Here is a 27,894-nt window from a genome sequence, read left to right on the forward strand (position 1 = left end):
TGGCTGCACAGATAGGACAAGAGCAAACTAATGCTCCCTGGGAGGCAGGATGCCTGGGTTTCTTTCTAGCTGCAGATCCCAGTCACCTTTGACCTTTCAGACTTCTGACTTTCTGGGCGCTATGAGGTCAGCTTTCTACCACATGGGCCGTTTTCTCCCAGGTGGAACTTAGGAAAGACAGTTTAAGAGATAGTGTGATTTTTTTCCCCTTTATTTCCCACACTATACCCCTTCCCACAAGGATCATTCAGGTGGCTACCCTACAGCTATTTCAGAGGACCATAGTAGTTCAGGAACTGCAGAAAGAGGCTGAAAGAGCACGGGACGTGGGACACTGTTCTGAGGCTTGGGCATGAGAAAGAATGGCCCAGCTGAGGCTACTGAGCAGGCTCCTCTGTTCCCTATCCCAAACTAACAGGTATGGATGGCCTGCTAAGAATTCTCCAGGGAGCAATGTCCCAGGTTCCCTCATCCCTGCCCCCCTCCCCCAGTGCCTGTCCTGGGAAGTCCACCTGACAGCTAGCTCTTTATCACTACTGCTGCAGTTCCTGCTCTTCCTTCTTTCCTGCATTCAGCAAAAGTGCAGTGAAGCGTGTAACCCAGCTTTCCCCCTTCCCACTCTTGTGAGCATCCTCTTAGTCTCCAGAGCCTGCCAGACCAGGGGCTGGCAGGTCCGGCCCCCTTCTCTTTAAAGGTGGCTAATGTAATCGCAAACTTCCTTTGCTAAGCTCCATGGGTATCGGACTGGCTTCCGGCCACTTTGCAGGAACAGATAGGTGTCAGAACCCTTCTTTCTCTCCTCATGTGGGCTGGGGTCCAGGGGCATCACCCTCAAGAAGGAGGGGTCTTTCTTCTTCTTGCCTCTGTGTGCCAGTCCAGGGACACATTTGATACTGGAACAGCCTCTTTAAAGCAGACCTGAGTGAAGCATGGGGAACTACATGGGGGGTGGGGGGGTGCTCCTGGAGGAAAGGTCTCTGGAATATCCACAATGATTGCAAAATAATCCTTCCCAGAAGTAGAGCACCTGGGAAATGGAGGGAGAGCTCCTTGGAGCCCTTTTGCCCAGGGGCACCTGGGACATCTTACTTTTCCCATCAAAGTCCTAAGAGGCCAAGATCAATGGTGGGCTGGGAGCAGAGTGGGCACAAACGCTCTAGCCCTCGTGGGTCTGGCCTTGTCTCTGAGCATGTTATGGAGAAGGGCAGCTGCAGCTCCAGGACAGGAGGTGGGGTCACTTACCGGAGAAGCCGGAGGGTGGCATCAAGTTGGGCACCGCATCTGTCCAGGGCTGGGGGCCTGTCCCGTTCAAGCTGCCCCTCGGCCCGCACCTCCCTAAGTGCCTCACTCCCTGCCTGCCCGCCTGCCGGGCCACTGCTGCTACTGCTGCTGCGGCCGCCTGCTGCCAAGACCGAGGTAGAGAGAAGAGCCAAAAAGCATTTCTCCTTTTTTTTTTTTTTCCTCTCTCTCTTTTAAACCGGGCGAGAATGAGTCTGCAGCAACCCTGTTGGTGCAAAATAAATAAATAAAGCAACCAGGGAGGGCTGCAGCACTCGCCACTACAGGCTGGCAGTGGAGGGGAGGGAGCGCAGGGGGAGGCTTGGAGCCCCAGGGGTGGGAGGGTTGGCAGCTCCACAGTCTCTCGGACATCCTGACTCCCCCAGGAGCTCTGGGACCGGCCAGGCATTCTCCATAGGGTTGTCTTTCAGTCTCCCAAATGCTGGGCGATTCTGTGCCACCTCTCATTCTAAATGTCCCCTGTGGGTATCATTTGTGGGGAAAGTTCTCAGTCCAGAATGCCTGCTGTGGTGCTTAGTCTGAGATTGCTTCAGTGGGGGAGGGGGGGCGTTCCTGATAGTCAGCTCCCTCACCTCTATGGGGGACGGCTCAGGGAGGGGGGCTAGCATCCTTACAATGTTGATGGCTGCCTGGGCTAGGAACCTGGGTCCTCATGCAGAATGAGATTTCAGAGCAGCACTAGGATAACCTTCATTAAGGCTCCTCCCACCTGGCACACACACCTCTTGCCTTTGAAATCATTTTATAAAGAATGGCACAGGTTGGAGTTTATGTTTACACTCCCCTGAGAGAAAAAAAAGAAAAAAACCAAACCTCCTGACCACCTGCTGTTTCCCTCCAAGCAGGAACACAGCTGTTTATAAAACCAAGAGAAGTTCTCGGGCAAGATCACGGTCTTCTCCACCTTGATGGACCCAGCAGTATCCACGGAGAGAGTGCTGGAATTGCATCTGCTTCCTTTCTCATAACAAGAGCAGGGCTGCAGGGTGGGGACCAGACAACTAGTACTCCAAGGGTCTGTTCTTGGCCCTGTGACTGATCAGTGTCCAGCTACCTCTTCTTTTAGGATTTCTTGCAACCGAAGACAGCTGGGGCTGGCATAGAGTTTGGGCCGCCCCTGGCCTAAGACTGGGGAACTAGAGCACCAGGTGAAATGTTCTGGGGTCCCTCAGGATTGGGACTCTTCCCTGGGGCCGCTAAGCTCCTCTGAGCTGTGACCTCAAGGGAGACAGATTGTGTCAGATTAAATGTGTCTACAGAGCCACATGACTGCAGGTTGAGTGTGTGAGTATGTTTCACCTGTCTGTGGATGTGTGTCTCTGACAGATTTGGGTAATCCCTAAAGTCTATTTTTAAAGTGCACAAAAGAAGTCTGAGTTCTAACTGTCTATCTGTGATGTTCTTGGTCTTCATCATACCCTATCCCTATATCCAAAGCCCATAAAATTATCATCCCCAGCCCCTCCCTTACTCCCATCCGATCCTTACCCTTCACATATCCAGTTTTTTTTTTTTTTTTTCAAGACCCCCGAGTGCCTAACCATTTCCTTGCTGAGCTGGGAGGAGGGGTCAGGCAGAAAACCTGGTGACGCAGATTCGTGTTATATGCAGGTCCTTCTGGGCTCCGGCCGCCAGTCTCCAAGCTTGTGGCACCACCCCAGCCAAAGCCCCCAGGGAAGTGCAATGAGGTATTTCAAAGTCCTATTCTTAGCTTCCGAGTCCAGAGTTGAGTTCCATTCATCCAGGGTGTCCTGGAACCCCTTATTGTCCTGAGGATACCTAGGTCCTCCGAGAGGTCCTTGTATCCCACCCCAGGCCTCCCAGAAGCTGGGGGTGACAGGGCATGGGAAAGGAGTCCGGACAAAGCTGAGGCTGGGGACGGAGTCCCTCAATCCCGACCCTCTGGCTCTTGGCCTGCTGCCAGGCAGACCGGTGGGCTGAAACCCAGTCTCAGCGTTTGTTCACCCATCCCCCCATATAGTCAGAGACCACCCTCCAGGGGCCACAGGAAAGGAAAAGACCAAGGGAAAGGTGAGCCAGCAGGCTCTAGGGAAGAGAACGGAGTCCCTCCTCCAGATCACTTGGACAGGCCCTCGGGTGACTCAATTTCAGTGCTGAAGAGTTCCTTGTAGAGTGGAGGGAAAGCAGCTTGGACCACGATAGGGTGGAGATGCTGGAAGGTTTGCAGCTTTTCCACGTGCTGGCTACACAGGCTCCGCAGCTTCCCCTTGGGTGGCAGCTGGAGGTGGGTTCATGGGAAGAAGGGTGAGTACTGCAGCTCTGTCCCCAGGTCAGAGAAGTCCTCCCATCCTTCCTGGGCTGGGATAACCCTCTGTACTCCCTCCCTGCACACTCAGCACTTGGGGGTCAGCCAGATCCCATTGGTAGGGGTAGGTCTGTATTCAAAGAACTGGAAGCACGCGAGAACCGCAATGGGACAGGAACATGTTTTCTGGCTGAACCCCCAAATGGTGTTCCTGCTACTCCTTAAATGAGCCCTGTTCAGGACTCTCTCACTCTCTTATGCTTTTTAAAAAAATCTTTTTGCCACGCCATGTGGCATGTGGGATCTTAATTCCCTGACCAGGGATTGAACCCATGCCCTCTGCACTGGAAGCATGACATCTTAATCGCTGGACCATCAGGGAAGTCCCCATGCTTTTATAATAGTGAAAGTCTGTGACTCTCTTACACACTGTTAGGCGCCTGTTTGCCTTCGTTGATGCTGTTCCCCTTACCTGGAATGCCTTTTCAATTCTTCTGTGCTTGGCTAATTCTAGCACCTTCAGTGTTACCTCCTCTAGGACTATTTCCCTGGATTAAGGGTCCCTTCCTTTGGGCTTCCCTCTGTGTAGCACTTAAATCCCATTTTAGGAAAATGATCCAATTTGTCCATCTCTCCAGCCTAGATTTAAGCTCCTCGAGTCTCTCTCCCTCCCTCTCCTCCCTACTGTCTCTGTATCCTCTGTACCTATCTTACTGCTTGCACATGGCAAATGCTCAATAACTGTTTCTTTGGACTAAGCATTTTCCAAACAGATACCCAACACTGCAAATAGTAAATCAACATTGCCAGCACTCAGCCAGTGGAGGGGAATGAAAAAGGCCCAGAGACCTGTGAGGAGACAGAGGCAGAGAGACCTCACCGGAGGAAGACTGAGAAAACCATTTATCTTCTGCAATTTCCTGTATCACCAAGTGAGGCTTAAAAGCACCTCTCACCAGCCACCATCCCTTTCTCCCCAGGTTAGGTATCTAGGAAAGGGACAGTCAGGGAAGAGCAGGCAGCATGGGATCCCTTGATACCTCTTAAATTCATCCTCTTCTCATTCCTCCTGCTTTATCTTGCATTTGTTTGGGCTATTGCAACATTCTTTCATTCATTTCATTCATTCTTTCATTCATTCTCATTATGTGTGTTGAGAACCTTTTGGCTAGGCACTGTGATGGGCTGTGGTGATGCATCAGTGAATAAAATAAAATCTCTACCTTTATTAACTGTATATTCTAGTGAGGGAGCCAGAAAATAAATATTAGAAAACTTCAGAAAGCTTTTTGGATGGGGTGGTCTGGGAAAAGCTGTCCAGAATAAAGGGATGGAGCAGGTTGTTTGGAAAACGAGGGGAAGAAGCATCCAGGCACCTGGGGAGGCAGGTGCAAAAGCCCTGAGAAGCAACTTGATGTGTTCAAGGCATAGCAAGGAGGCCAGTGCTGCTGGAATGGGTGACTGAGAGGGCAGTGGAAGGAGAAGAGGTAAGCAAAGAAGTCGGGGGTCATGCCATGAGGCCAGTTGGCCACGACAGAGACTCTGGCTTTGATTGTCAGCACGGTGGCAGCTACAGGAGCACTGAGGAGTGCCGTGTGGCTGCAGTGGGACAGACAGGGTCCAGCCGGAGGCCTCTCTAATGGTTCAAGTGAGCGCTGACAGCAAGAGGGTGACGGTGGGGAGGCAATGCATTCCGAAGGTGGATTCCACCAGATTTGCTTTCCAACTGCCCTCCCAGCTGGTGCTCCTCCTGAACTATTCTACCAGACTTGAGGTTCATGTAGGGCAGAGACTGTCATTTAAGTCATTTCTGTATTCTCAGCACCCAGCACAGTGCCTGGCACACAGCAAGGGTCCATTGCTTGAACCATTCCATAAATGGTCCCCTTACATTGGTTCCAAATTAAATTGCCTAAAAAATAGCTCTGATGATATCATTCCTCTAGCCTTTGGTGCTCTCCATTGCCTGGAAATAAAGTCTTAATTCTTTAATATGGCATTGAAAGTCCTCTCTGATTTGCTCCCTGACCTAATTTTTAAGGTTGTCTTCTGCTACTTTCCTGCCCCCATCAATCTATCCCAGCTTCCAATCTTAGCATGTAGTCAAAATGTTCCACCAACTATTCTCCATATACACATTGTCTTGCCTCCTTATTTTTGCTCATATTGTTCCCTAAGCCTGGAATGCCTACCCCACCCCTCAATGCCTGTTAAAATAAATATTTCATGGCCTAGTTTAAATGCCACCTTCACTAGGAAGCATTTACGATCCTCTCCTTTTGCCCTCAAGTTATTTTTAATCCCTATTCCATGCTGTCACATTTCCCCAATATTTCTTATTGTAGTAATATGTCAGGGGCACAGAGATGCAGTAGAAAGAGCCCCGGGACTTGCATTTATCACCCACGATTGTGTAAACTTGAACAAGTCATTCAGGTCTTGTTATCACTACAGGGAGATTTTAACATCTCTCTTACTGACTGAGTTGTCACAAAGATGAGTATATCTGGGAAAGCACGTTGATAATCACATTATTATTTTATCCCGTATCACATCCTATTCTGCGTTAGTCATTGGTATACAAATCTCTTCTTCACAGCAGGTTAAAAACTCCTGGTGGGGGTAAGGACGGCATCTCTGTATCTTTCCACTCACAGTACAAGCAGGTGCTGGTAAGCGGTGGCTCTATTAAACTGAATTGTTCCCTGGAGGTCCCTCCCAATTTCAGGCTCCCTAACTTTTCATCTGTACCCACACAGAAGTGGCTGCTCAGTCCCCGTGTCCTGTGCTGTTACAAGCTCTCTCGTCCAACTTAGCTCTCAGGCACTTCCTCCTCTGGACCCTCAGACCCTGGTCCTTGCAAACCCTGAGGTCACAGATCTGGCGCCGGGCCTGACCTCCTCTGTCCCAGGGACTGCTCCTACCTTTGCCAGGATGCCTTGGCGATGAGTCTTGCAGAGATGATGATGAAAGGCCAGCTCCAGATTGCACTGCAGCTGTTCTACTTTTCTTTTCTCTTGGAGCCCTGGCCGGTCTGAAGGAGGGGATGGGACCACAGCAAAAACAAGAAAGAACATGGACATTAACTTCCCCCAAAGGGTGTGTCATTCTGGACATCTGTGCTGAACAGAGATCTTCTGAGCTGAGTGAGAGACAGTGTAGGGGGTGTGGGTGTGTATTGTTTTGGAGTTGGTAAGCTGTGGGGGTCTTGGGTAGCTCTCTATAAGGAAAACTGCGAGAGATGAAAGAGATGAGACATTCTGATCTCCCCATTCCAGGCTGCCTTCTCCCTGGTACCTGATATTTCACATAGCTAATTCAGTGCTCTCCACTAAAACTCTGCTGTGTGGAAGAAAAGATCTCCCCCTTCACCCTGACTTGGTAAAGATGGTCCCAGAGAGGAGATGGGCCTTGTGCAGCCACCTAGGTCAGCACTGGGGCTTCTGCAGCAGTCTGTGGCTAACTTCAAGAGACAAACCACTTTTGTCCTGACTCCATAAAATAACCAGAAGTCCTCTTTTCAGTCTTTATTTCCAGGTCAAGGGGCATGTTTCAGTCTCTACTCATTGGTAGAGCCAGTGGACTGATAACTTGGTCTCCAAACTCAGGTTAGTAGCACAACCCACTTCCCCAGGTTCTCAGAATCCTTGGCATTCAGCTGGCTCACCCAGCCCACTCCATTCTGTGGAGTGGACATCCAGAGTCCTGCCCTGATGGCAGGTAGCCTTTTGTTTTTATTTTTGGCTCTGTCCTAGGACTTGTGGGATCTTAGTTTGCCCACCAGGGGCTGAACCCGCACCCTCAGCAGTGAAAGCGTGGAGTCCTAACCACTGGGCCGCCAGGGAATTCCCGATGGCTTGTTGCCTTAAAATGAGTTCACACAGAGCAGCGATTCTCAAGCTTGGTGGCACGTTACAATAACCTACGAGAGGCTGTGAAAAATTCTGGTGTTCCGACTGCACCTGAGATCCATGACGTCAGAATCACAGCATTCATTTTTTAAAGCTCCACCGGTGATTCCAGTGTGGAGCCACAGTGGAATCCCTGGCAGGGACTCACATGCAGCCTCATTGCTCTCAGGGAAGTGGCTCACTTCCTCTCTTCCTCATGTCTCCCCACTTCTCCAGCCCCACCTGCACGTCTCTCTTCCTTTTCTCAGGCTCCTCTGGATCTTTATTTTGACTCATCTTATTTTACAGCAACATTGGGTGGGCTTATTCTGCTTTATAAATACCTTCCCAGATTTAACCACAGCCAAGGTCCACACCCTTCAGTATCCGTCGTGCCCCCACCGCCTGCCTGTAGGTTGCAATTTCCTCCTCCAGGGGATCTTCCCGACCCAGGGATGGAAACACACATGTCTTATGTCGCCTGCACTGGTGGGCGGGTTCTTTTCCACCAGTGCCACCTGCGAAGGCCGTTTGAGCACAGCACACAAGGTCCAGACTCTTCAGTACCTTTTGTGCCCCCACCGCCTGACTGTCCTTTGCCCAAGCCCAGTGACACTCACTGGCATTGATGAGGACGAGGGCTGTGTAGAGGGCGATCTCGTCCTCTGAAAAGCGCAAGGCACTCAGGGAGCGGGAGAAGTCAAAGATGGAGCTGATGAGTTCACTGCAGCCTGGGAGGGTGGAAACAAAATAGTGAGCAAAGTGGCTGAGGCCATGGTGCCCAAGGACACCCACCCCCTTGGTGTCTGGAGCAGAGTGGGCAATCTGTCCTGAAAAGAGGGCGCCCTGGGTCTGGAAGCCTCAGATGGGGTTGGCCTCGGACTCCTCTTGCTCATCTCCCCCTGCCCCTCACCCAAGGCTCGGAACAGCTCCACGCCACCGTATTTGCCTTCAAAAAAGACTGTGTCATTGTCAGCGTTGTAGGCCCGGCACATCCTGACCAGCACCACTTCCATGGCTCCTGGGGAGTGGGGAGAAATGCAGGCGCGTTGTCACACAGAGCCAGGAATCTGTCTCTGTCTCCCTTCAGTGTCCTGGGTCCCTAAGGCACCTCCCTCCACACAGCCCCGCCCATTCCACACTGGTGCCCCCTACCCCGCAGCCCACCCGCTCTCCCTGGGCACCTGCTTTGAGTAGCACGATCTGGTCGTTCTGGCAGAGCTCCATAAAGCCCGGGAGCCTCTTAGCGAACTCCACCACATACTGAATGGCCTCGGTGAGTCGGTGGGCACAGCGTCCCCACATCTCCCACATCGACTGCAGAGGAGGAGGGAGGTCCCACTGGAGCTGTCTTTTAGGACCCCGGGACCCCACTGATGCCCTGGGAGCCCAGACAAAACGGCAAGTACCCCCCACGTTCTCAGCACTTGTGTTTTTAGCCTGTTCTTAGCACAATGCACTTTGGGGCCCAGTGGATCTAAATTTGCCTTTGGCTCCACTACCTTGTGGCGTGGAGTACATCTACGAACTCCTCTGTGCTCACTTTCTCAGTCCATTAAAAGCAGGAGTGGCAGCCTCATAGGGTGGTTGTTGTAAGGGTCAAGGGTAATTTATGTAAAGTGTTCAGCACAGTGCCTGGCAGAGAAAGAGTGTTGAAACAGATGCTAATGAGAAGTCTGACTACTGTTGATAGAGGAGGAGGAAGGAGAGTATGCTGAGGTCTGTACTTCTAGGTCTGGGTGGTGAAGGACATAGGGTGTGTGTGTGTATATGTGTGTGTGTGTTACTCATTGGTGTTCAACTCTTTGCGACCCCATGGACTACAGCCCTCCAGCCTCTTCTGTCCATGGGATCAAAAATACTGGAGTAGGTTGCCATTGCCTTCTCCAGGGGATTTTTCTGACCCAGGGATCGAACCCAGGTCTCCCCCATTGCAGGCAAATTCTTTACCGATGAAGACCAGGTAAAACAACCATAGGCAGGAGCTAAGGAGAAGTTCTCACCCATCTGCTAGGGTGCGTACTTAAAAGCAGGTGCACACTGTGTCTCTCTGGGATACCCTGCCTCGGCCCAGCCCACTCATGTGTTCAGGTTGCTGTCTCTGGACTCCCTGGGTAGTGGCAGGAGTCTTTCCTCCCCAGCGCGGTGTCCTGGCCTCACCTTCCTCTGGTAGCCAGCCACCTCCTCTCGTGAGAAGATGTTGGAGCGCTGACGGAGCAGGTCCTCCAGCCGCAGCTGACATGTGTCCCGGTAGGACTTGCAAACGTTCTGCACCAGGTGCTCTGGGGCCAAGGGAGGAAGGCAGAGGTTCCATCTCAGCCAGATCCTACCTTTCGCATACCAAGGGCGCTCCTCTGCCTGGCCTAGACCTGCTCTGCCTCCCCCTAGACCCTTGTGTATGCTTGGTTTACATGTGATGCTGACTAGGGCCCCCCACTCCATTTTTTTTCCCTGCACTGCACAGTATGTGGGATCTTAGTTCCCTGACCAGGGATAGAACCCATGTCCCTGCAGTGGAAACGTGGACTTTTAACCACCAGGGAAGTCCCACAGGGCCCCTTTCTTGAAAGCTCCTCCCTCATCTTTCTACACTCTCCGCCTCCCCAGCTGCTTACCAATCTCCGTCAGGGAAGCATAAGGCACCTCTGGGGTGCTGCGGAAACTGGGGGTGAAGTAGCTGTCCAGGCCCCGTCCTGGCTCCCCAAACCCAGGACGCCTGGGGTCCTCAGAGTGAAGTCCACCCCTGTCTGGGGCCAGCTGGCTGCCTGTGCCATAGAAGTTCTCCCTGCCCTCAGCCTTGCCCCGCTCAGGGCTGTATTCCAGGTGGTACGAGGCCCCGTTGAGCTCGGTCTTGGCCAGGCTGTTGGAGTAGGAGGGCCCACAGCCTGGAGCCCTCAGGAGACTAGGGGGACAGGCTGAGGCCTCTGGCAGGTCAGGCGAGGAGCCCAGGGGTAGCTGCCCATCCGGGAGCCCCAAGGTGCAGGCGAGGGTGTCTGCTCCTTGGGCTCCCATGGGAGGGGTCTTGGCCGCTTGTTCCCGTTGCTGCTGTTGCCGCTGCTGCAGCTGTTTCTGCACCTCTGCATGCAGGCTGTCCCTTTGCTTCTTGGACATGCGGCCAAACTTGACAGCTGAAAGAGGTCGGGGGATCAGGAGTTTTGGAGGCGGGAGGACATGGCACAGGGCAGAGTCAATAGGCATTGTGACCATTACAGGATTAACTTGCTGCTCCTTGAAGAGCTCACTCCGAGCAGAGCTTCTCCAGTCTGGCCCGGGAGCTTGCCTTCCAGGCATTTCTGTTCAAGACCCACTCCTGCCGACTCCTGTCTGCTTCTGGGCTCTGTCCAGCCCAGATGTATCAGCAGACGTATCAGTCTTCTGAGCAAACTCTCCCTGCTTGAAACCAGCTTCGACTAAGTGGCAGAATTTGAGCAATGAGTCTGGGCTGAGGAGCCCGGCCTCCTGCTATGGGACTGGGGATGGCTGGAGAGGGAGCCTCAAGCTGTATCGGGGTCACCTCGCCCAATCTAGGAGGGTCGGAGGAAGAGGAGAGCCGAGAACACAGGTCTCCCTGTGGTCAGGCCTACAGGCTCCCTGGTGACCTAGATACTCACCACAGCCCAACCCAGGCTCCGCGGCTTGTTTCTGAACATCCTCTTCTGCTCTCTCTTTCCTGCCTTTTCACTCGCCCCACCGCCCCTCCCAGGTGTGGGGGCACAGCCCCTCACCCCGCCTGCCCCTTTGCAACCCTGCGTGTTTCCTTTCACTTTGTTATTTTGGGCGCTGAAAAGTGCTGACAGGCTCCTTCTGGCTCCCCATCACCTCATGCCTCCCCCAGCCCCACCCTGGGCTCCTTCTGTGGTGTTGGAGGGGGGAGCAGTTTGGGGGCTGCCAAGGGGGCGGTGGCTGAGAAAGGGAGAAAGGCACCAGGAACAGCCGCCCTTGTGAACCTCAGCCTTCCGGGCTGTTCTCAGGGTGATTGTGGTCCCATTCATAGTCACAGCCCTTTGTCCCAAGCTGGAGATAGGGGTATGGGGAGCCAGGTGGAATTGGAGCAAGGGGGCAGCTGGGGAAAGATGTGGACTGTGGATGGGGATGGGATCTGGGCTGGAGGCGAGTCGGGTGAGGAGAGTCCCTCCCAAGGAAGGGGAAAAGGGCCTAGGAGTTTGAGGAAACAAGGGTTGTTGTTGCAGAGCCTGAAGCTGGGGACTGTGAAGACCTTTGATGAGGGCAGCCTGCCCACCGCCACGCTGGACAGTGGAAGAGACCAGAGCCTGCCAGAGGGAAGTTTGGAGGGCGGAGACCCGGAAGGCTGCTGAACCCCGGTCTGGTGCCGCTGAACCCGTCTGGTCAGGCCGCCGCTCTGGCGACTGAAGCCCTGGGGGGCTGCCCACTCGGCCTCACCATCTCGGGACATGCCCAGGGCCAGGCACTTCTGCAGGCGGCAGTGCTGGCATCGGTTGCGGCTCGTGCGGTCGATGGGGCAGTTCTGCTGGCGGGTGCAGGAGTAGGCCACGTTGCACTGCTGGCTCCGGCGGAAGAAGCCCTGGGGAAGGCAGGTGAAGACCATGGCTGCTGGCCCTGGCAGGGCCGAGATCAGTCTGAGGACCTCCAGATCGTAGGACCCCTCAGTTTTCTCTCCTCCATTATAATCTGTCCTGCAGTCGCTTCCCAAGTTGAAGACAAGGCCCTCTGGCACAGGGCTCTCCAGGCAAGGCGCCACCGGGCAGCTCCCTAGCCGTCTCAGGAGACCAGCCCTGCAGGCAGTACGGAGGCTGCCGAGCCCCCTCTCCTATCCTCTGAAGAGACTGTGTATGAGCGAGCACTCACCTTGCACCCCTCACAGGTGATAACCCCGTAGTGGATCCCAGATGACTTGTCCCCACAGATTTTACACGGAATCACTTCAATTTGTGCTGGAAGAAGGAAAGAGCAGAGGTGAGCCTGGGAGCCTTTGGTGCAGCCTACCCGAGCACCTGGGAGGCAGATCCAGGGACGTGGTGTATCCTCTGCTGCCCTACCCCAGTCCTCTTGTAAGATGGGAGACCGGGCTTCCCTGGTGGCTCAGTGGTAAAGAACCCACCTGCCAAGCAGGAGACGTGGGTTCAATCCCTGGGTCGGGAAGATCCCCTGGAGATGAAAATGGCAACCCACTCCGGTATTCTTACCTGGAGAATCCCATGGACAGAGGAGCCTGGCGGGCTACAACAACTGAACAACAACAATAAGATGGACGAAGGAGTGAATGCCAAATGCCACTCAGCAAAGGATCTGTGGAGGCTGTTTTAGTTTTGCGGAATGGCTGGGGTTGTACCAGTTCTATGGGGGCAGAGAAAGCAGCTGCAGAGAGGCCACCTGCTCAGCCCTTCAAGATGAAAAGCTCTAGTTGCCTCCCTCTCGCCTGGGGACCTAGGAGTCCTCACTACTTCACAACACCTGCTTCCCGCCCAGGGGGCTTCCTCTGAGCTGCCCTCCCCACACTGGGGCTTGGCCCCCCAGGGCAGACTGTGGGGCCTGGTGGGAAGATGTGGTGCACCAGGCGGGAGGCACCTGGGGGCCAGGTAGAGCTGCCTGCCATCCTCAGCTGGGCTGTGAAGGCTCAGGGAGGGGCTGTGCGGAGACTGGGGGGCCAAGAGGGCAGGGTCACAGGGTGGGGCCCAGAGAGGGTAGAGAGAAGCCAGATGGAGCCCAGGAAAGTGGGGGCAGCAAGCCAGCTCTTCTGGATGTCTGAGAGCCAGGGAGCGGATCAAACAGAGCTCCCAGGTTCCTGACCCAGAGCAGAGGGTGGCTGTGTATGGATGCTTACGTGTGTGTACGCGGGCCTCTGCCTCCAGCTGTGTGAGCCCAAATCATGAATGTTAACACTGGCTGGGACTAGAGACCATCGGATCATTCAGACCTCTTTTTTTCCCCTTTACCAAGGAAGGAATAGGCCAGATGAGATCAGATGGTTGGCCCAGGTTCACAAAGCTAGCTTACTCAGGAGCTGGGTCTATCTCCCAGTTCCCCATAGCTTTCCATTCTGCTGATCCATGTCTGTGATTTCAGGGGCACACACATCAGTGGGCATGTTGCCTGCTTGAAGGGGTGCTCGTGTGTGCGCGTGTGTGTGTGTGTGTGTGTGTGTACACGAAAGGTATATGTGATTCACGAGGCAACAGGCATAGCTGCTTGAGCCAGTGTGTACACTGTGCATATTTGTGTGTTAGTGTTTGTTGACTGGCTGCCAGGACCCTCCCCCTCTCCCACTAAGCTCATTGTAATCTACCTCCCTGGTGCCTTCGCTGTGGATGGTTACTGGCCCCAGGTCCATTTCTACTTTGCCCTATCCTTGTCAATGCCCACAGCTCCCTGCTAAGTTTCAGGGATGAGCCGCCGGCCTCTCCACCAGCCAGTCTTTGGAGGGACTGGGCAGGGATGGGTTCCCTTTCAGGTGTTTTCATCACTCCTAAGGGCATGCGCTTCTCTCCTCTGCCGTTGCTGACCTGCTGCCTCCCCTCTGAGGGAAAATGCCTGGGATGGCTGCTGCTGCTGCTAAGTCGCTTCAGTCGTGTCCGACTCTGTGCGACCCCATAGATGGCAGCCCACCAGGCTCCCCTGTCCCTGGGATTCTCCAGGCAAGAACACTGGAGTGGGTTGCCATTTCCTTCTCCAATGCATGAAAGTGAAAAGTGAAGTTGCTCAGTTGTGTCCGACTCTTTGCGACCCCATGGACTGCAGCGCACCAGGCTCCTCCGCCAATGGGATTGTCCAGGAAAGAGTACTGGAGTGGGTTGCCATTGCCTTCTCCTGCCTGGGATGGAGCAGGATGTAAAAGTGGTCTAGGACCGCAGCTCCCCCTCATCTCTGATTCCAAGGGTCAGAGGAAGCAGCCGCTGCCTGCAGGGCAAATCCAGTGCTATGAACTCTCTTCTGGCCTAGGCCTGGACTCTGGTTGTGGTGTAGGGCCTGCTGATGTGAGGTGGGGAGGGTGACCATGGCTTGCCCACTGCTCCCCCAAATATTGTTTTTGTCACCCTTAAACCATCATCCCCTCAGGTTAGCCTAGACCTGAGTCAGAGTAAGCAGCTGCCTCTCATGGGGGACAGGGTGTCTGAAATCTGTCCATTAGATCTCGAGTCTCTCCTGACTCGAGTTCTCAGGCAGTCCCACTAGCCTGCCCAGCACCCACCCAATAGGCGGTCCTGATCATCTAGGACAGATGGCAAGAGAACTTTCAGATTCTTTCCAGTAAATTAAGAGCAGATGGGAATGAATGGAGGGAAGAGAGAACAAGGGAGGACTGGATACCTAGAAAAGGGGCAGAGAATGCAGGGACACCTGCACATCTTAGCCACTGGATTCTCTAGGTCTCAGTGCCCTTGTCAGTAAAATCAGGGTCAGCACAGCCTTCGTGGCCGGTGCAGGGGGTGACAGGTGTTAGCATAGTGGGTACACGGACTCACCCGAGGAAAGTGCTTTGCAGCTGGAAACACTGTGTGCTGGCTGCCATCGAGCACAGCAGTGGGAAGAGAACCCTGAAGGCGTTTGAGGCCCAAGAGAAGTACTTGTCTCCTGTGGAGTCAGCTCTTGCCTCTCCCCCACAAGTTCCCCTCCAGCATTGTGGGATCTCACTCCTCAGTGGCCCTAAGCCCAGAGAGGGCAGAAACCATCGTGGGTCACCCAAAAAGTAAGCGGGAGGGAGACTAGGCCAAGCCACAGTAGGAACTTGGGCTCCAGCCCAGCACTCAACCACAGGCCTCCCTGCCTCTTCCCTTCTCCAAGAGCCACATCCGTGTGCGTGTATGCGCTGACCACACGGCTGACCCAGACACGTCTCTCGGCCCTACCGCCTGACCCACTGCTGGTCCCAGCCCCAGGAACCTCACAACAGTGTCACTGAGACCTTGCCCTTTTCATAGGACGATGTGGCCAGCCACAGACCACCTTCACAAATACCCGTGTTTGGGGGAGACCAGAGTTTGGACCCCAGCCACTGGGCCAGCAACCATAGTCCCACACTCCCCAGCCACAGTCCGAGACAGAGGTACAGAGTGAGACAGGCACACAGGGTCAGGGGTTTTGAGCTGGACCCTCCAGCCTCTCAGCTAGAGAGACCAAGAGATTTGGGACCAGGAGACGACAGAGACAGATGCAGAGATGGAGAGAGAGCCCCGGAAACACAGAAAAAACCCACACTCGTGTCCTGCCCCCATGCCCAAGGCCTGGCCCTGTCAGCACGGTCAGGCCCTCTTATCCTGCTCCTCCCTCCTGGCCCTGCCACCTGTACCCCGGCCATGCCATCTACCCAAAACCTCAAAGAGAAAGTACCGGTGCACACGAGTGTGACTTGTGGAGGAGGGGCGGGGAGAGGACGGGAAGAGGACCGGCAGAGGTGGCGGTGGGGTGAGCTGGAGCTGAAAAACACCTTGAATACCTCACCTTTGCAGCCTCCCCCCATGAGCCCTGTCCCTGAAGCAGTAGCTGGTGGGAACCCAGGTTGGGGAGGGGAGCTGAGTAATCACAGGATTACTCAAGCTGTTTCCCAGGAGCCTGGCCTGCCAGGAACTTACCACCTAAGGGCCTAACAGTGCCAGGAACTAGAACTAAGCAGAGGTCAGGAGCCTCGAGGTCAACCCCTGCAGCATGGCTCCCACAACAGCCCTCACTCTATCTGCCCTCGCCTGCTGCTTCAGGAAGATCTGTGTAGCTCACTGTGGTTCTCTCCCAGTTCAGTTCAGTTCAGTTCAGTCACTCAGTCGTGTCCGACTCTTTGCGACCCCAGGTTCTCTCCCAGGGCCCCTCAGTTCCAAGGAGGGAGACGACGTGCCCACATACACATGATACCTCCTGAAACCACCTAGTGATTGCATGACCCTAGACCTCTGAGTCGCCAACAAGATCCCCTAGGGAGCTAGTTAAGATGCAGGTCCCTACTCAGGAAGTCGGAGGGCCCCAGGTTCTGCATTTGAACAAGCTCTTGGTTGGTGCCCAAGCTTGCTGGTCCTCACCCTACATTTCTGAGTAGCAAGAATGTAGTCCCTCTTCCTGCTTCTGCCTCTTGCTGGGGCATAAGGGTGGGGCTGGTGGTCTCCTCCCCAGCTCATTCTTTTATCTGCCAACCGGTGTGACTTCTAAAACTTCATTCCAACACAGTACTAGGAAAAGAAAATGAATCTCTTCTGGACTGCTTTGGAGATTGAAGGATCCCCAGGGAGCCTCCTCTGAGCACCTCCTATGTGGGGAAATACGGTAGAGACAAAGTAGGCTGTCCCCCTCCCTCCAGCCTCCTCTAATCTCACCCTTCTCACAGCTGCAAGATTCATTGATAGCGCTCTTTGAATGCATCCTGAGCTTGGCCCTGTGCCACCTTAGAAAGCCAGCCCTGGGCCCTGTCCAGGTGCCCTATGCCACAGAGAGGAAGTGGTAGGAGCAAAGGAGGGGCTGCAACCCAGGGGGATCTTTCCCCTCAAACCCCAGAACCACCCCAGCTCTGGCAGAGAAAGGTGCAGACAGAGGCACCCTGAGGTCCTCATCTTCCCCTGGTGCTCTATCTGCCCAAGGCTAGGCTTTTCCTCTCTCCTCTTTCTCTCTCTTTTTCTCCAAAGGACGTTGATTAAGGATGATGATGACAGGTGGCATCTTCCCAGGTGGCAGAGTGGTCAAGAATCCACCTGCCAATGCAGGAGACACAGGAGACATGGGCTCGATCCCTGGGTCAGGAAGATCCCTTGGAGAAGGAAATGGCAAACTACTGCAGTATTTTTGATCCCATGGACAGAAAAGCCTGGAGGCTACCCACCCCAGTATTCTTGCCTGGGAAATTCCACGGACAGTGGAGCCTGGCAGGCAACAGTTCATGGGGTCGCAAAGAGTCAGACATGACTGAGCAGCTGAGCACACACAAGGATGATAGACATAAGCGTTGGCTGAATTCTTACTCTGTGCCAGGCTTTACATACATTTTTCATTTAATGACCACGATAATCCCGTGAAGTAGGTACTCTTTGTATCGTCCCCATTTTAAGAACGAGAAAACGAGCAGGGGAGAGTGAGTGGCTTGACCAAGGTTGCACAAGCTTGCTGGTCCTCACCAGAAGTGGGAGATCTGGTATGCAAGCCCAGGTCTCTGTAACCTGAGAGCCAGTGTCCCCAACCATTGAGCCTTTCACTCTAGAAGGATGAGACACTCAAATGCACTAGGCAGATTGTGGGTGGGGGCATGTTTACCGGCTGCAGCGGAAGTGCAAAGTGAGGGGGGTGGGCTAGGACCAGAATTCAGGGAGGACACCCATGGAACTAAAGCTGGGCCTCATGTCTAGTCTAAAGATCCAGTCATTATTCCCTCTGTCCCATACCTTCTCCTGTGGTGTCAGCCCCCTCCTGCCTTTAACCATGGTTCGCCCACCCCAGCCGAGCTCCTGATTTAGGACCCTTCACAGGACCACAGCTCCTCTGGCCTGTGGTCTGGCTTTCAGGTCAGGCATGCTGGCAGGCCTCTTTGCAGAAACCAGTGAGTGAGTGAGTGAGAAAGGACTGTATCTCTTTTCTTAGCTCAGGGGCCCTCACCCCCCAGCTCCAACTCAGTCCCTCTCCCCACAGAGACCACACCTCCGGCCAGGGGATCCCTGTGTACCCCAGCCGGTCACCAGCCTCCCTCCTTTCTCAGCTCTCAGTTCCCGCAGCTTCTGCAAAGTTGGAAACCACGGCGGTGGGCTCCCGCCGCAAAGAGCAGGAAGGGGAGGGCAGGGTGGGGGTCAGAACAGAAGCCGCTGTACCTGGCGAACGCTCCTGTCTGCCCTTAGTGAAAATTTTCTGCTGATACACCCAGGTCCCAGGGCTGAGAAAGTAGTGAAGCTAAAACTCAGGTGGGCGAGGGAGAGTCTGGGGTTTTGAAAAGCTATGAAAGCCAGCCAGCCACCTGAAACCCCCTCCTGGTGCCCCCGCCACCCCCACAGTCTGGGACAGGAGAAAGGAGGGGAAACAAAAGAATTGAGTGAAAACAACCAGGGGATGGGGGGAGGGGATGAATCACCAGGAGGAAGCAGTAAGGAGCAGGAGCCCAGACGCACCACCAGCGGCCTTCCCGAGGCTCGAGTCTCCTTTCCAGAGGGCCTCTGCTGCTGTGGGAAGGCCAGGGCCCCCAGAAAGACCCAGGCTCTGGCCCTGTGGCCCAGCCCTGCCGCCATCCCTCCTCCTAGATGGATATCTCCATCCTTTCTGAGCCTGGAGTCCCAGGGAGGGGGCAGCTGGAGGAGTGGAGATGAGATCTCAGAAAGGACTAGTCATTGGAGGAGACCCCAGGGCTGCCTCTCTAGGAGAGCTCTCAGCATGGGAAAGTCCCTGTTCCCCGTCTGAATCAGGGGACAGGGGCAGGGGAGCGGGAAGGAGCCCCTGGGAGGGGCAGCCACACCAATACCCATGTTTCTTGGTGATGGGACAGGCTGGGGTGCTCCCACCTTCTAAAGCCCTGAGCTGGAGGTGTTTGGGAGTCCTGTTAGGAATGGGCAGAGAGAAGAAGCCAAAGGTACAACAGCGATTCAAGGAAGGAGGGGGCCCTTTGAATGGCCCTGAGCTCTCTGGGTGAGGTCTGCAGCACCCCGGGACTTGGACTTCTTTCTGGTTGATGGGTCCTCCTCATCATGACCAGACTTGAGGAAGATCAGGGCACAACAAAGACGAGAACGCAACCTCATAGCCCTTGCCCTCCCACCTCCCCATCCAGGCCTAACGCCAGGGCCTTATGTCTGTTGGCTCCACTCCAGGCATGCCCCGGAGTGAGCTGACGGGGCCACCCTCCCTCTGGCTGGCTGGGGAGCTCTTCTGGCTAATGGATGTTTCCTCTCTCCTCGGCAGCAGGTCATGATGGCAGAGACCCTATCATTCTTTCGGAGCTTCTGTAAATTCCATCCCTCCCACTTCTGCCTTCCTACACCTGATCTATATTCAGTGTCTCCCCTCTCCTGCCCACCTCCTTTTCTCTCTGTCACCCCCTGGGTCTGTGTGCCTTTCCATCTTCTACACTTCAGTCCTGTCTCAGGCTACACGTTGTAATGTTTTGGCTCTCCTGGTATTTCTCCAGTTGTAGCTCTATCTAGACATCACTCTCTCCCCATGTGTTTCATAGATCTTCTGTCATTTGAGTTTGGCCTCTGCATCTCTCTTTATTTCTTGGTCTGGTTCCTTTCTTCTTCATCTTTTTCTTTTTTTTTAAAATTTACTTGGCTGTACTGGGTCTTAGTTGCAGCATGCAGAATCTTTTATTTTCAACACGTGGGATCTAGTTCCCTTACCAGGGATCAAACCTGGGCCCCCTGCACTGGGAGCACAGAGTCCTAGCCACTGGACCACCAGGGGAGTGCCACTGGTCCGTTTTCTGCTCCTGGTGTGTCTGGACCTTGGTCTTTGTGTGGGTCACAGTTCCAAGCCCCTAGTGCTCTGCCCGCCCCAGAGAAGGTCAGAGGACAGGGAGGTAGCTGGAACTCACGAGGGGCTATGAGGTGCCCAGAGACGTCCAAGTGAGAAGGACCGGCGGCACCAACCCCAGATGGGAGGAGACCCTCTCCAGCCTACCAGCTTGGTGAGGGTGGGTTTGTCACGTAGACCTGCTCTGTTCAGTGTCTCCTCTGTTCAGTCCCGGGCTCTCCTGCCCTCCTGCCAGGCTCTGAAGCACATCCGACCGTTGCTTCTTCCCAAGGTGGATTGGCTGATTTGAGACCATTTCTGGGAAGACTAACCTTTGCTGCTACTGGGAAGAAGCCAGGAGGGAAACTGAAGTTTGGGTCTCTTCACCCCTCCTGGCCGCCCCCGCTTGGACGCCTGCACGGGAGTCTCCACCCCAAGTGTGGAGGTGAAGCTCTTTCCTTTCCTTGGCCACCTCTCCGTGTCTCCTCTAAGTTCCCTCCACTACTCTGGGGGATGCTTCACTTGGAGACCACCGCTCTCTGCTTGGTCAGAACGGGAGCTTCTCCGAAGTTAGTTTTGTTTTTAAATTCAGCTTTTTTTAAAATAAGAGAGGGGGGGCGCAATGACTTGCCTAAGGACAAGGCTAGTCAGGGACAGAGGTGGCTCAGAAGCTGGTATTTAGACTCAGCCCGTGGGTTTTTCCAGTATAATATGGACTCTCTTTTGTGGGTTGTGGGAAGACCCCCAGTTGAGGCTGGGGGTGCCTCCTGCCTCAGGCCACAGGAGTCCAGGGCTTCCCTTTTCGTCCTTCACCCTATGCTCTGGGAGGTTCTCTGGCTCCCCACATGAGGGCGATTTGCCCACCCTGCTCTGCTGGAAGGCACAGGGACCCCAGACATCTGCCCACCAGCTGTTGGCCCATGGCTTTGGGCCAGGAAGCCAGTAAAGTTGAAGGCTTTTTGCTCTCATCTCTACTGCCTGATCCTACTCATCAAATGGGTGTCTGAACCTGGGATGAGGGGTCTCTCATACACACACACACACACACACACACACCACCCTGGCTGGATTCCACTTGGTCCTCATGATCCTGCAGTGGGCAGGGAGTGTGATGGCTCAGAGGCCTGGATGCTGGGGTTCTGACCCCCACTGCCAGCTGCCCTATCTTTACCCTCGCCAACCCGCTGCTTCAGGGCACAGCGGCTCCTCTGGCCTCCTTTCTCACCCTGCCCACAGGTAGTTTGGAGGCGTGGAGGGAAACACTGCAGTGGGTGCCGGGACAGCGAGTTTGGGCTGCCTGTTAATTACCAGCCTCCACCTACTACAGCTGTGTGATCTAGGGGTGAAGCACTGGGCCCCTCTGGGTCTCAGTCTCTTTTTGTAAAACAAGGCGCGGGGCACCTCACCTACTCTGGGAGATCCTTGCCAGAGCCCATGACAGAGGAGTTCCTCAGTAGTCCCTTTACTGCAACTGCTCTAAGAGAACCGTTTGAGGAATGAGACTCCACGACTACTCCATCCAACAGATCCTAGCCTTGACCAGGACACACCCTGCCAGGGAAGAGTGCTCGGCTTTTGCCCACACTGTTCCCTCCTTTTCAGAAGGCCCGGGAATGATGATGGGCCCCAGGCTTCCCCGCTCCCAGGAGGCCCATTCACTTACTTCTCATGACTGAGTCCTGGGCTTTGCCGCCTGGGCTCCCTGTCCTTCTCAGCCGGGGTGGTCCAGGGATGGGGCGCAGCTGACAGCAGGGGTAGGAGCCAGGCCCTCTTGGCAGAGCCTCAGTCCGCAGCTCTGCACCTAGCTCTCCCCCAATGCTTCTGGGCCGGGGGGTTTAAGATCTGCACCACACAGGTGGCCGAGTGACAACCCCCCCCAACTCCACCCCCCAACCCCCCCTGGGGTGCAGCGGGTAGGATGACAGGCGCCCCATGTGGCCAATCTGGGCCTGGGGCAGAGTGTGAGGGGCGGGGCAGCCAATCGCAGGGGGCGTTGGAAAATTCCAAAACCACAGGCGACAGCCACACGCGTAAAAGCTGTTTCCACCCGCCAGGGTAGTTCTGGCTGGGGAGCCGGAATGGAGCTCACATGAGCCTGGGGCCAGGTCCTTACTCCCCCTCCCCCCGAGGATCCCCGAGAGCCTGACCCTCTTTGCCAGGTGACTCCAGGGACGGGGCTATTTCTAGAGGTAAGTCACAGAATGTCTGCCTGGGGCCACCTGCGACCCTGTGGACTGCCAACAGCCGTGCTCAGTGAGATGCAGTCTGGGAGGCTGCCCACCATCCACCACGCTCATGCCCTCCCTGCACACGGTACATACCCTGGGCTAGGGCATAAGTGATTATAGTAGCAGCAATAACCATCAGACAAATGCCACTATCTGTAGGAGGGGTTAGTCGGTCAGAAATTTCCTCAGGAGCAAAACTGCCGAACTTGGAATGAAGATGATGTTAATAATAATGCTTAACCATGTGCCAGAAATGGTTCTTAAGGCTTTATGTGGATGATCTAGTCTTCACAGAAAGCTTTATGTTGTAGGTACCATTATCCCTACTTCAAAGATGAGGACAGTGAGACACAGAGAGGTTAGGTAACTTGTCTGAGGTCACACAGCTAGCAAAGTGGTGGAGTCAGGACTCAAAATCAGGGTGTTTGACCCCAGATTACACTTGAGAAATGGGAAGCTTTCTCTGGTTCAGGTCTGCTTAGGAGGGTCTCCTGCTGTGGGAGTCTCTGTAGAGTTTCTTGGTCTTGGAATCCTTCTCTGGGGTCCATCAACTTCAGAGGCCCTCTCAGCCTCATATCTGCTCTGTGGGCACCTCAGCCTCGGGGTTCCCTCTTCAGGACCCCTTAGTAATCAGGTGCCCCTCTCAGTCTGGGAGTCCCTCTTGGGCATCTCCCTTCCTGGGGTTGTCTTGGAGGCCCCTTTTACGACTGTCTCCACTTCCAGAGCCCACTTTTCAGAGTCTCCGGGCCTGGAGGAGGCATTAATCTTTCCTGGATTATCTGGGCCAAACCTCCTAAAAGGCCTCTGATCTTGCTGGGACTCTAATGGCGCCTGGCACAGGCCTTTCCCCGCTGGCCTTCCTTGGGCACTCAGGAGCTGGCAGTGGGTGGGGGAGGGGCTGTCAGCCCATGTTCTCCTGAGGACCCTCACGGGTGGGGGTGGGGTGGAGGTATGGTTGCACAGGGCCAGGGGGTTGGAAGGGGGTGAGGGGGTGTGGTCCTGGCCGAGGTTTCTGTGGTAAGGGGTTGAGGGTAGGAATGGCGTTTAGCCTCTTCCAGTTCCAGATGCTCCGAAAGTCCCCCTTCTCCCCCCCACCCACATATGGTCCCTGGCCCCCACCTCCCTCAGCTCACCCGCGTCACTCCTTGACCCGCTTTCCTCCCAGGGCCCTGCTCAGCATTTCCGTGGGGCCCTGTGGCTAGGGGCAGGCGAGGCACTGATCAGGATTGTGCTGAGCAAAGCAACCCCCCACTCAGAAGGATGTAGCCTCCTGGTGGCCTCCCAGCCCCTATCTGACCAGCTCAGGGAGGAGGGTGATGCTTGGGCCTTCTGAGATCTCTCTTCTCGGAACAGGGAGCTCTAGGCGATGATGGCAGCAGAAAGAACTGCAGTGAGCTCTCAGGAGGAACTGGTAGGCAGTCCAAGGCAGGGCCATGGAGAAGGGACTCATGCCCTGGAGTGGTCCTCCTCAGTTCAAGGATTCTGAGAAGGCATCCTGGGCCTGGAAGGGCACGTTGATGGGACATGAGCTTTGAGACCAAGGTGCAATGGGTGCATTTTCTGGGGGTGTAGCCTCTCTTATGAAGTAGGAGGATAGATCTGATGAGTTGAGAGTTCCCAAGAGAAGGTATTCCTTGCTAGTATCCATTGGTAAGTCCTTCCTGGGCTCTAATCCCTTCCTCACATGTTGCAGCCTCAGTCTTTCAATGTCCCCAGGACCCAGAGTGTTTCTCTCCATGTGTTTCCTACCAAGATGAAGGCTTTCCTGTTCTCCTGCTCTGCACAGGCTGGCCCCAGGCTTGTTCATGCCTTGGGATGTGTTAACCACAGAGATGCACAGCAAACCTGACTCTGCTGCCACAAAGCCTGGTGCAGGCACCCTGAGTCCCTGAGGCCACCCTGCCTCAGCATCTCCCTGCCTGACCTAGTGATCTCCACCACTGCCCACCCCCCACTGCCCCACCCAGCATCTCCTGTGCCTCTGTCCAGCAGCTCCTTCTTCCTGTGGCTCCCTTTCACTGTGCTCTCCTTACTTCTTTGCGACATTCCCTCGCACTTTTCAGGCTTCTCCCTTATCTCCTCCCTTTGCCCCCCAGTCTTGAGGTTTTATCACTCCTCCTCCTCATCTCCCCATGTCCCTGGTTTTTCAGCTCCACCTCCTTTCAGACCTGGCCACCTCTGCCCGGTTGCTCCAGCTCCGAGCATGCAAGGCATGTGCCTTGCTTTTACATGGACCTCCTGGCGCCCTTGCTGAATTCTTTGCCATCTCTCCACACCCCAGCACCAGTTCCTGCCCCAATCCTCTACTCACAGGTGTGGGTCTTCTTTGCAGCCAGCAGCTCTGTAAGGAGAAGAGAGGGGGTCAGGGCCAAAAGTTGAGGACCACGGAGGATCAAGAGATCCTCCCCAATGCTCAGGCCCTCACCCCTACCCCAGTCCTTCCTGGAAGAACCTGGCGTCTGAGAAGGTGGGAACACCTCCACTGCACTGCTCTCTTCACTCTGCCCTACAGTCATGCAAAGCCTCTTCAAATCCTGAAATGTGCCAGGCTCCTCGCCACTCTGGGACTTCCCCACATTATTCTTTCTGCCTGGAAGGCCCTTCCCTGGCCCCTCCTCAATCTAGACAACTTTTCATCCCCCAAGTTCCCAATCAGGTCTTTTCCCCAGAGAAGCCCTCCCGCCCTTGTACTGACACACTCAGCTCCAGCAGTTGATTTCCTGGCACTCATCACATCATCTCACCGCTATAACTGTTCATGATCTAAGAAGAGGGAGCTTTCCTGCTAGACAGTAAGCCCTATGGAGGCAGGGACTGTGTCTGCCTTGTTCATATTGTTATTTTGTAGTGCCTGCCCCTTAGAGATACACAGTAAATATTCTGCTGGCTGCACAAGCATGCTCAGTCGTGTTCAACTCTGCAACCCTACTACTGTAGCCTGCCAGGCTCCTCTGTCCATGGGACTTTGCTGGCAAGAATATTGGAGTGCGTTGTCATTTTTTCCTCCAGGGGAATCTTCCTGACTCAGGGATCAAACCTGCGTCTCCTGCATCGTCAGGAGAATTCTTTACCACGGAGCCAAGCGGCCAGAGTTAAAACTCTTGGTTGCTTGTTTGTGCCCGCAGCACCTGGGAATTTTGAGGTGTAGGGGTTGAGGGTAGGCTAGTGAGGGTGTTAGAAGGAAGAAGAAAGAGCTTAGAAGGAAGAAGGGAGAGCTGCAAGCACAGACATCCCCAGCACACACACTGCCTCCTGCAGGCTCTGGCTCCACTGGCCCCCCAGCCTGCAGAAGAAGCAATGCCTCCTGCTGTGTGTGGCTGGTCCAGGTGAAGAGAAGGCTGTAGGGAGCACAGATGGGTTGATGTGGGAGGGAGGCAGGGAGGCACAGACCTCCAGAGGAGCAGCTGCTGAGGGGGAAGCCTTCAGCTAGAGCCTGGTTGGAGCAGGGAAGAGCATGTCATTCATTCATACGGTTAACTTTTATTAAACACCTACCGAAGGAGTCCCTGTGAAGAAGCTTCCCCTGCCAGACCTTACTGCATTTTGTACATCCACACAGCAGCTCCTCACAGAGCGCAAGGCCAGTTTTCATTTCAGTAAACGCTGCAGGCCTGCCTTAAGCCCCCTGTATTTCCCCTGACCTCTGACTGTGCTCTCCTGTTACTTTTTCCTTCTACTTGCCCAGTGGGCTTCCCTGGTGACTCAGATGGGAAAGAATCCGGGAGACCTGCAATGCCGGAGACCTGGGTTGGATCCCTGGGTTGGATCCCTGGGTTGGGAAGATCGCCTGGAGGAGGGTATAGCTACCCCCTCTAGTATTCTTGCGTGGAGAATCCCCATGGAAGAGGAGCCTGGTGGGCTACAGTTTATGGGGCCGCAAAGAGTCGGACACCACCGAGCGACTAAGCACATCACTTGTCTAATGCTCAGCATCTTTCCCTTCTGCTCACCCTCCCGGCTCACACGCTGTCCCTGTGCCCAGGAGATGCCCCCGTAAGCCAGTTCCTCCACTGGACTGGGTGGGAGTGATGGACTTGAAGGTCTGGGCTCAGCTGGGGTGGGGTAGGGTTGGGGGAGGACTGCGCAGAGAGGGAGTGGCTCCATCCGGCCCCTCCCGCCTGCCGCCAATCCTGCCTGGCCCCACCCAGCTTCCTCCCTGACGTGGCACCCTCTCTCTAGCCTCTAGCCTTGAACCTCACAGCAGGCCTGGGGTGGGGGAGCTCCCCTTGCTTGCCCCGGCAGTGGAGTTCTTCCTCCACCAGGTGGCCCCACCACTTTTTGCCTCAGGGCTCACACCTGACCTAGCATGTGGCCATGGGATCCTGCTGAGCGGTCTCTGAGTTAGACCCTTCGTGCGGCCAAGGACTGCCTGACTCTCCACACCCCCCGGTCCCCCCCTGCTACCCCTGGCCGAGCGTCCCACATTTTCTGCAGAAATGAAACCGCATCCTCCACCCCACACCCTGAGCCAGTGGGGAGCAAAGTGCTGGGGGTGGGCGTGGGCACCGGACAGGGTTCTATTGCTTGCTTCCCTGACGTTTGTCATCTTTAGAGGCAGGACAGCTTCCTCCGTCGCTGAATGAACAGAAGGTGGAGTGGTCGGCCTCGTACTGCTGCCTGGGGTCCCAGCCAGATGAGCAGTGTCTGCCCCTCCTCCCAGGGGGCGCTCTCACTGGAAACCAGACCCTGCCCACATGCTGGCCCTTCTTCCCTCCAGTTTCCCTGACTCTCTTCTCTCCTCTCCTCCCCCAGCCCACCTGTCTCTTCCTTCTTCACGGCTCCCTTTCTTTCCCCTCCATGTGCTTCCTGCTTCTCCTTCCTCTTTCTCTCCTGTCTAGTCCCCAGCCCTTCCTCCCATGTCTCCTTCAGTCTCTATCAAGACCTGCCGTGCCTCACCAGCCTACCCTCCCCTGCCAACCCATCTTTCTCTCCTCTCTTCTCTTGCCCCAACCCTCTCACGTCCCGACCAGCCCCTTCCATCTCTCCTCTGCACCTCCTGGGAGCCCCTTCCACCTGCCTGTAAGGCTGCAGGGCCTCTTACCCTGCGAGGCTCGGTGATGTCTCTGTGGGGCCCTGTCCATGGGGCAACTCCCTTGGTGCCGTCCTTGCTGCCCTGGCTGCCCAGGAGGGCAGGGAGCAGGGCCCAGGGGAGGGAAGAGAGAGGAGGAGGGAGCACCTGGCCCGACAGCAGGCAGGGGAAAGGAGTGGCTGGCAGAGCGTCCCGACATCAGGAGGGGACACAGGGAGAGATGGGAGGAACAGAGTCTGGGGCCTTGAGGAGAGACAGAATAGGTGACAGGAAGGGCACTGGCCTTTCTGCATCACCTACTGTGTGCTGGGCCCTTTGCCAGTCACTTTCTGTAAATCCATGATTTTCTCCAATCCTCCCAGTGTCCACCATGGAGCAAGCATAGTTGCTTCAGATACCTATGTGATGCTCATAAGCTAGATGATGCTCGAAGATAGTCACAACTTGCCCAAGGATTGTACAAGGACAGTAAGTGGTTGAGCTGTGATTTGAACCCAGGTCTTTGTGACTCTAGAATCATGTGCTTTCTATTTGACCAAGACATGCATGCTCACTCAGTCGTGTCTGACTTTTTGCAACCCCATGGACTGCAGCCTGCCAGGCTCCGCTGTCACTGGGATTTTCTTGGTAAGAATACTGGAGTGGATTGCCATTTCCTCTTCCAGGGGATCTTCCTAACCCAGGGATCCAACTTGTGTCTCCTGCATTGGCAGGCAGATTCTTTACCACTGAGCCACCAAGACAGGTGACTGGTGAAGGGGAGGTGGGGAGGGAAGAGATGAAGATGGGATGGCTTATTTG

At 55.0% G+C, this 27,894-nt stretch overlaps 1 protein-coding gene across 6 annotated transcripts; it reads right to left on the bottom strand.

Annotated features, from left to right (window-relative positions):
- Nucleotides 1–195: 195 nt before the first annotated feature.
- RORC (RAR related orphan receptor C) lies at nucleotides 196–27,386 on the bottom strand. Of its 6 annotated transcripts, XM_086392727.1 has the most exons (12): nucleotides 27,106–27,386; nucleotides 26,602–26,639; nucleotides 24,376–24,405; nucleotides 12,283–12,368; nucleotides 11,857–11,998; nucleotides 10,071–10,583; nucleotides 9,616–9,737; nucleotides 8,640–8,772; nucleotides 8,369–8,476; nucleotides 8,076–8,186; nucleotides 6,490–6,599; nucleotides 2,025–3,538 (listed from the first exon to the last, which is right to left on the bottom strand). In XM_086392727.1, exons 1-12 carry the CDS (start codon nucleotides 27,384–27,386, stop codon nucleotides 3,377–3,379), a joined length of 1,836 nt encoding a protein of 611 aa, XP_086248853.1. In that variant the 3' UTR covers nucleotides 2,025–3,376. The 6 variants fall into 6 exon arrangements, with proteins under 6 accessions (XP_086248851.1, XP_086248849.1, XP_086248850.1 ...); XM_086392725.1 differs by lacking the exon at nucleotides 26,602–26,639 and having other exon boundaries at nucleotides 196–3,538; nucleotides 8,405–8,476; nucleotides 27,106–27,179; XM_086392723.1 differs by lacking the exon at nucleotides 26,602–26,639 and having other exon boundaries at nucleotides 196–3,538; nucleotides 27,106–27,179.
- Nucleotides 27,387–27,894: the final 508 nt, after the last annotated feature.

The sequence above is a fragment of the Bos grunniens genome, chromosome 3 (genome assembly GCF_055505025.1).
Source record: "Bos grunniens cultivar Pamir isolate PY7600 chromosome 3, Bosgru_T2T1.0, whole genome shotgun sequence".
In the NCBI taxonomy this organism is placed as follows: domain Eukaryota; kingdom Metazoa; phylum Chordata; class Mammalia; order Artiodactyla; family Bovidae; genus Bos; species Bos grunniens.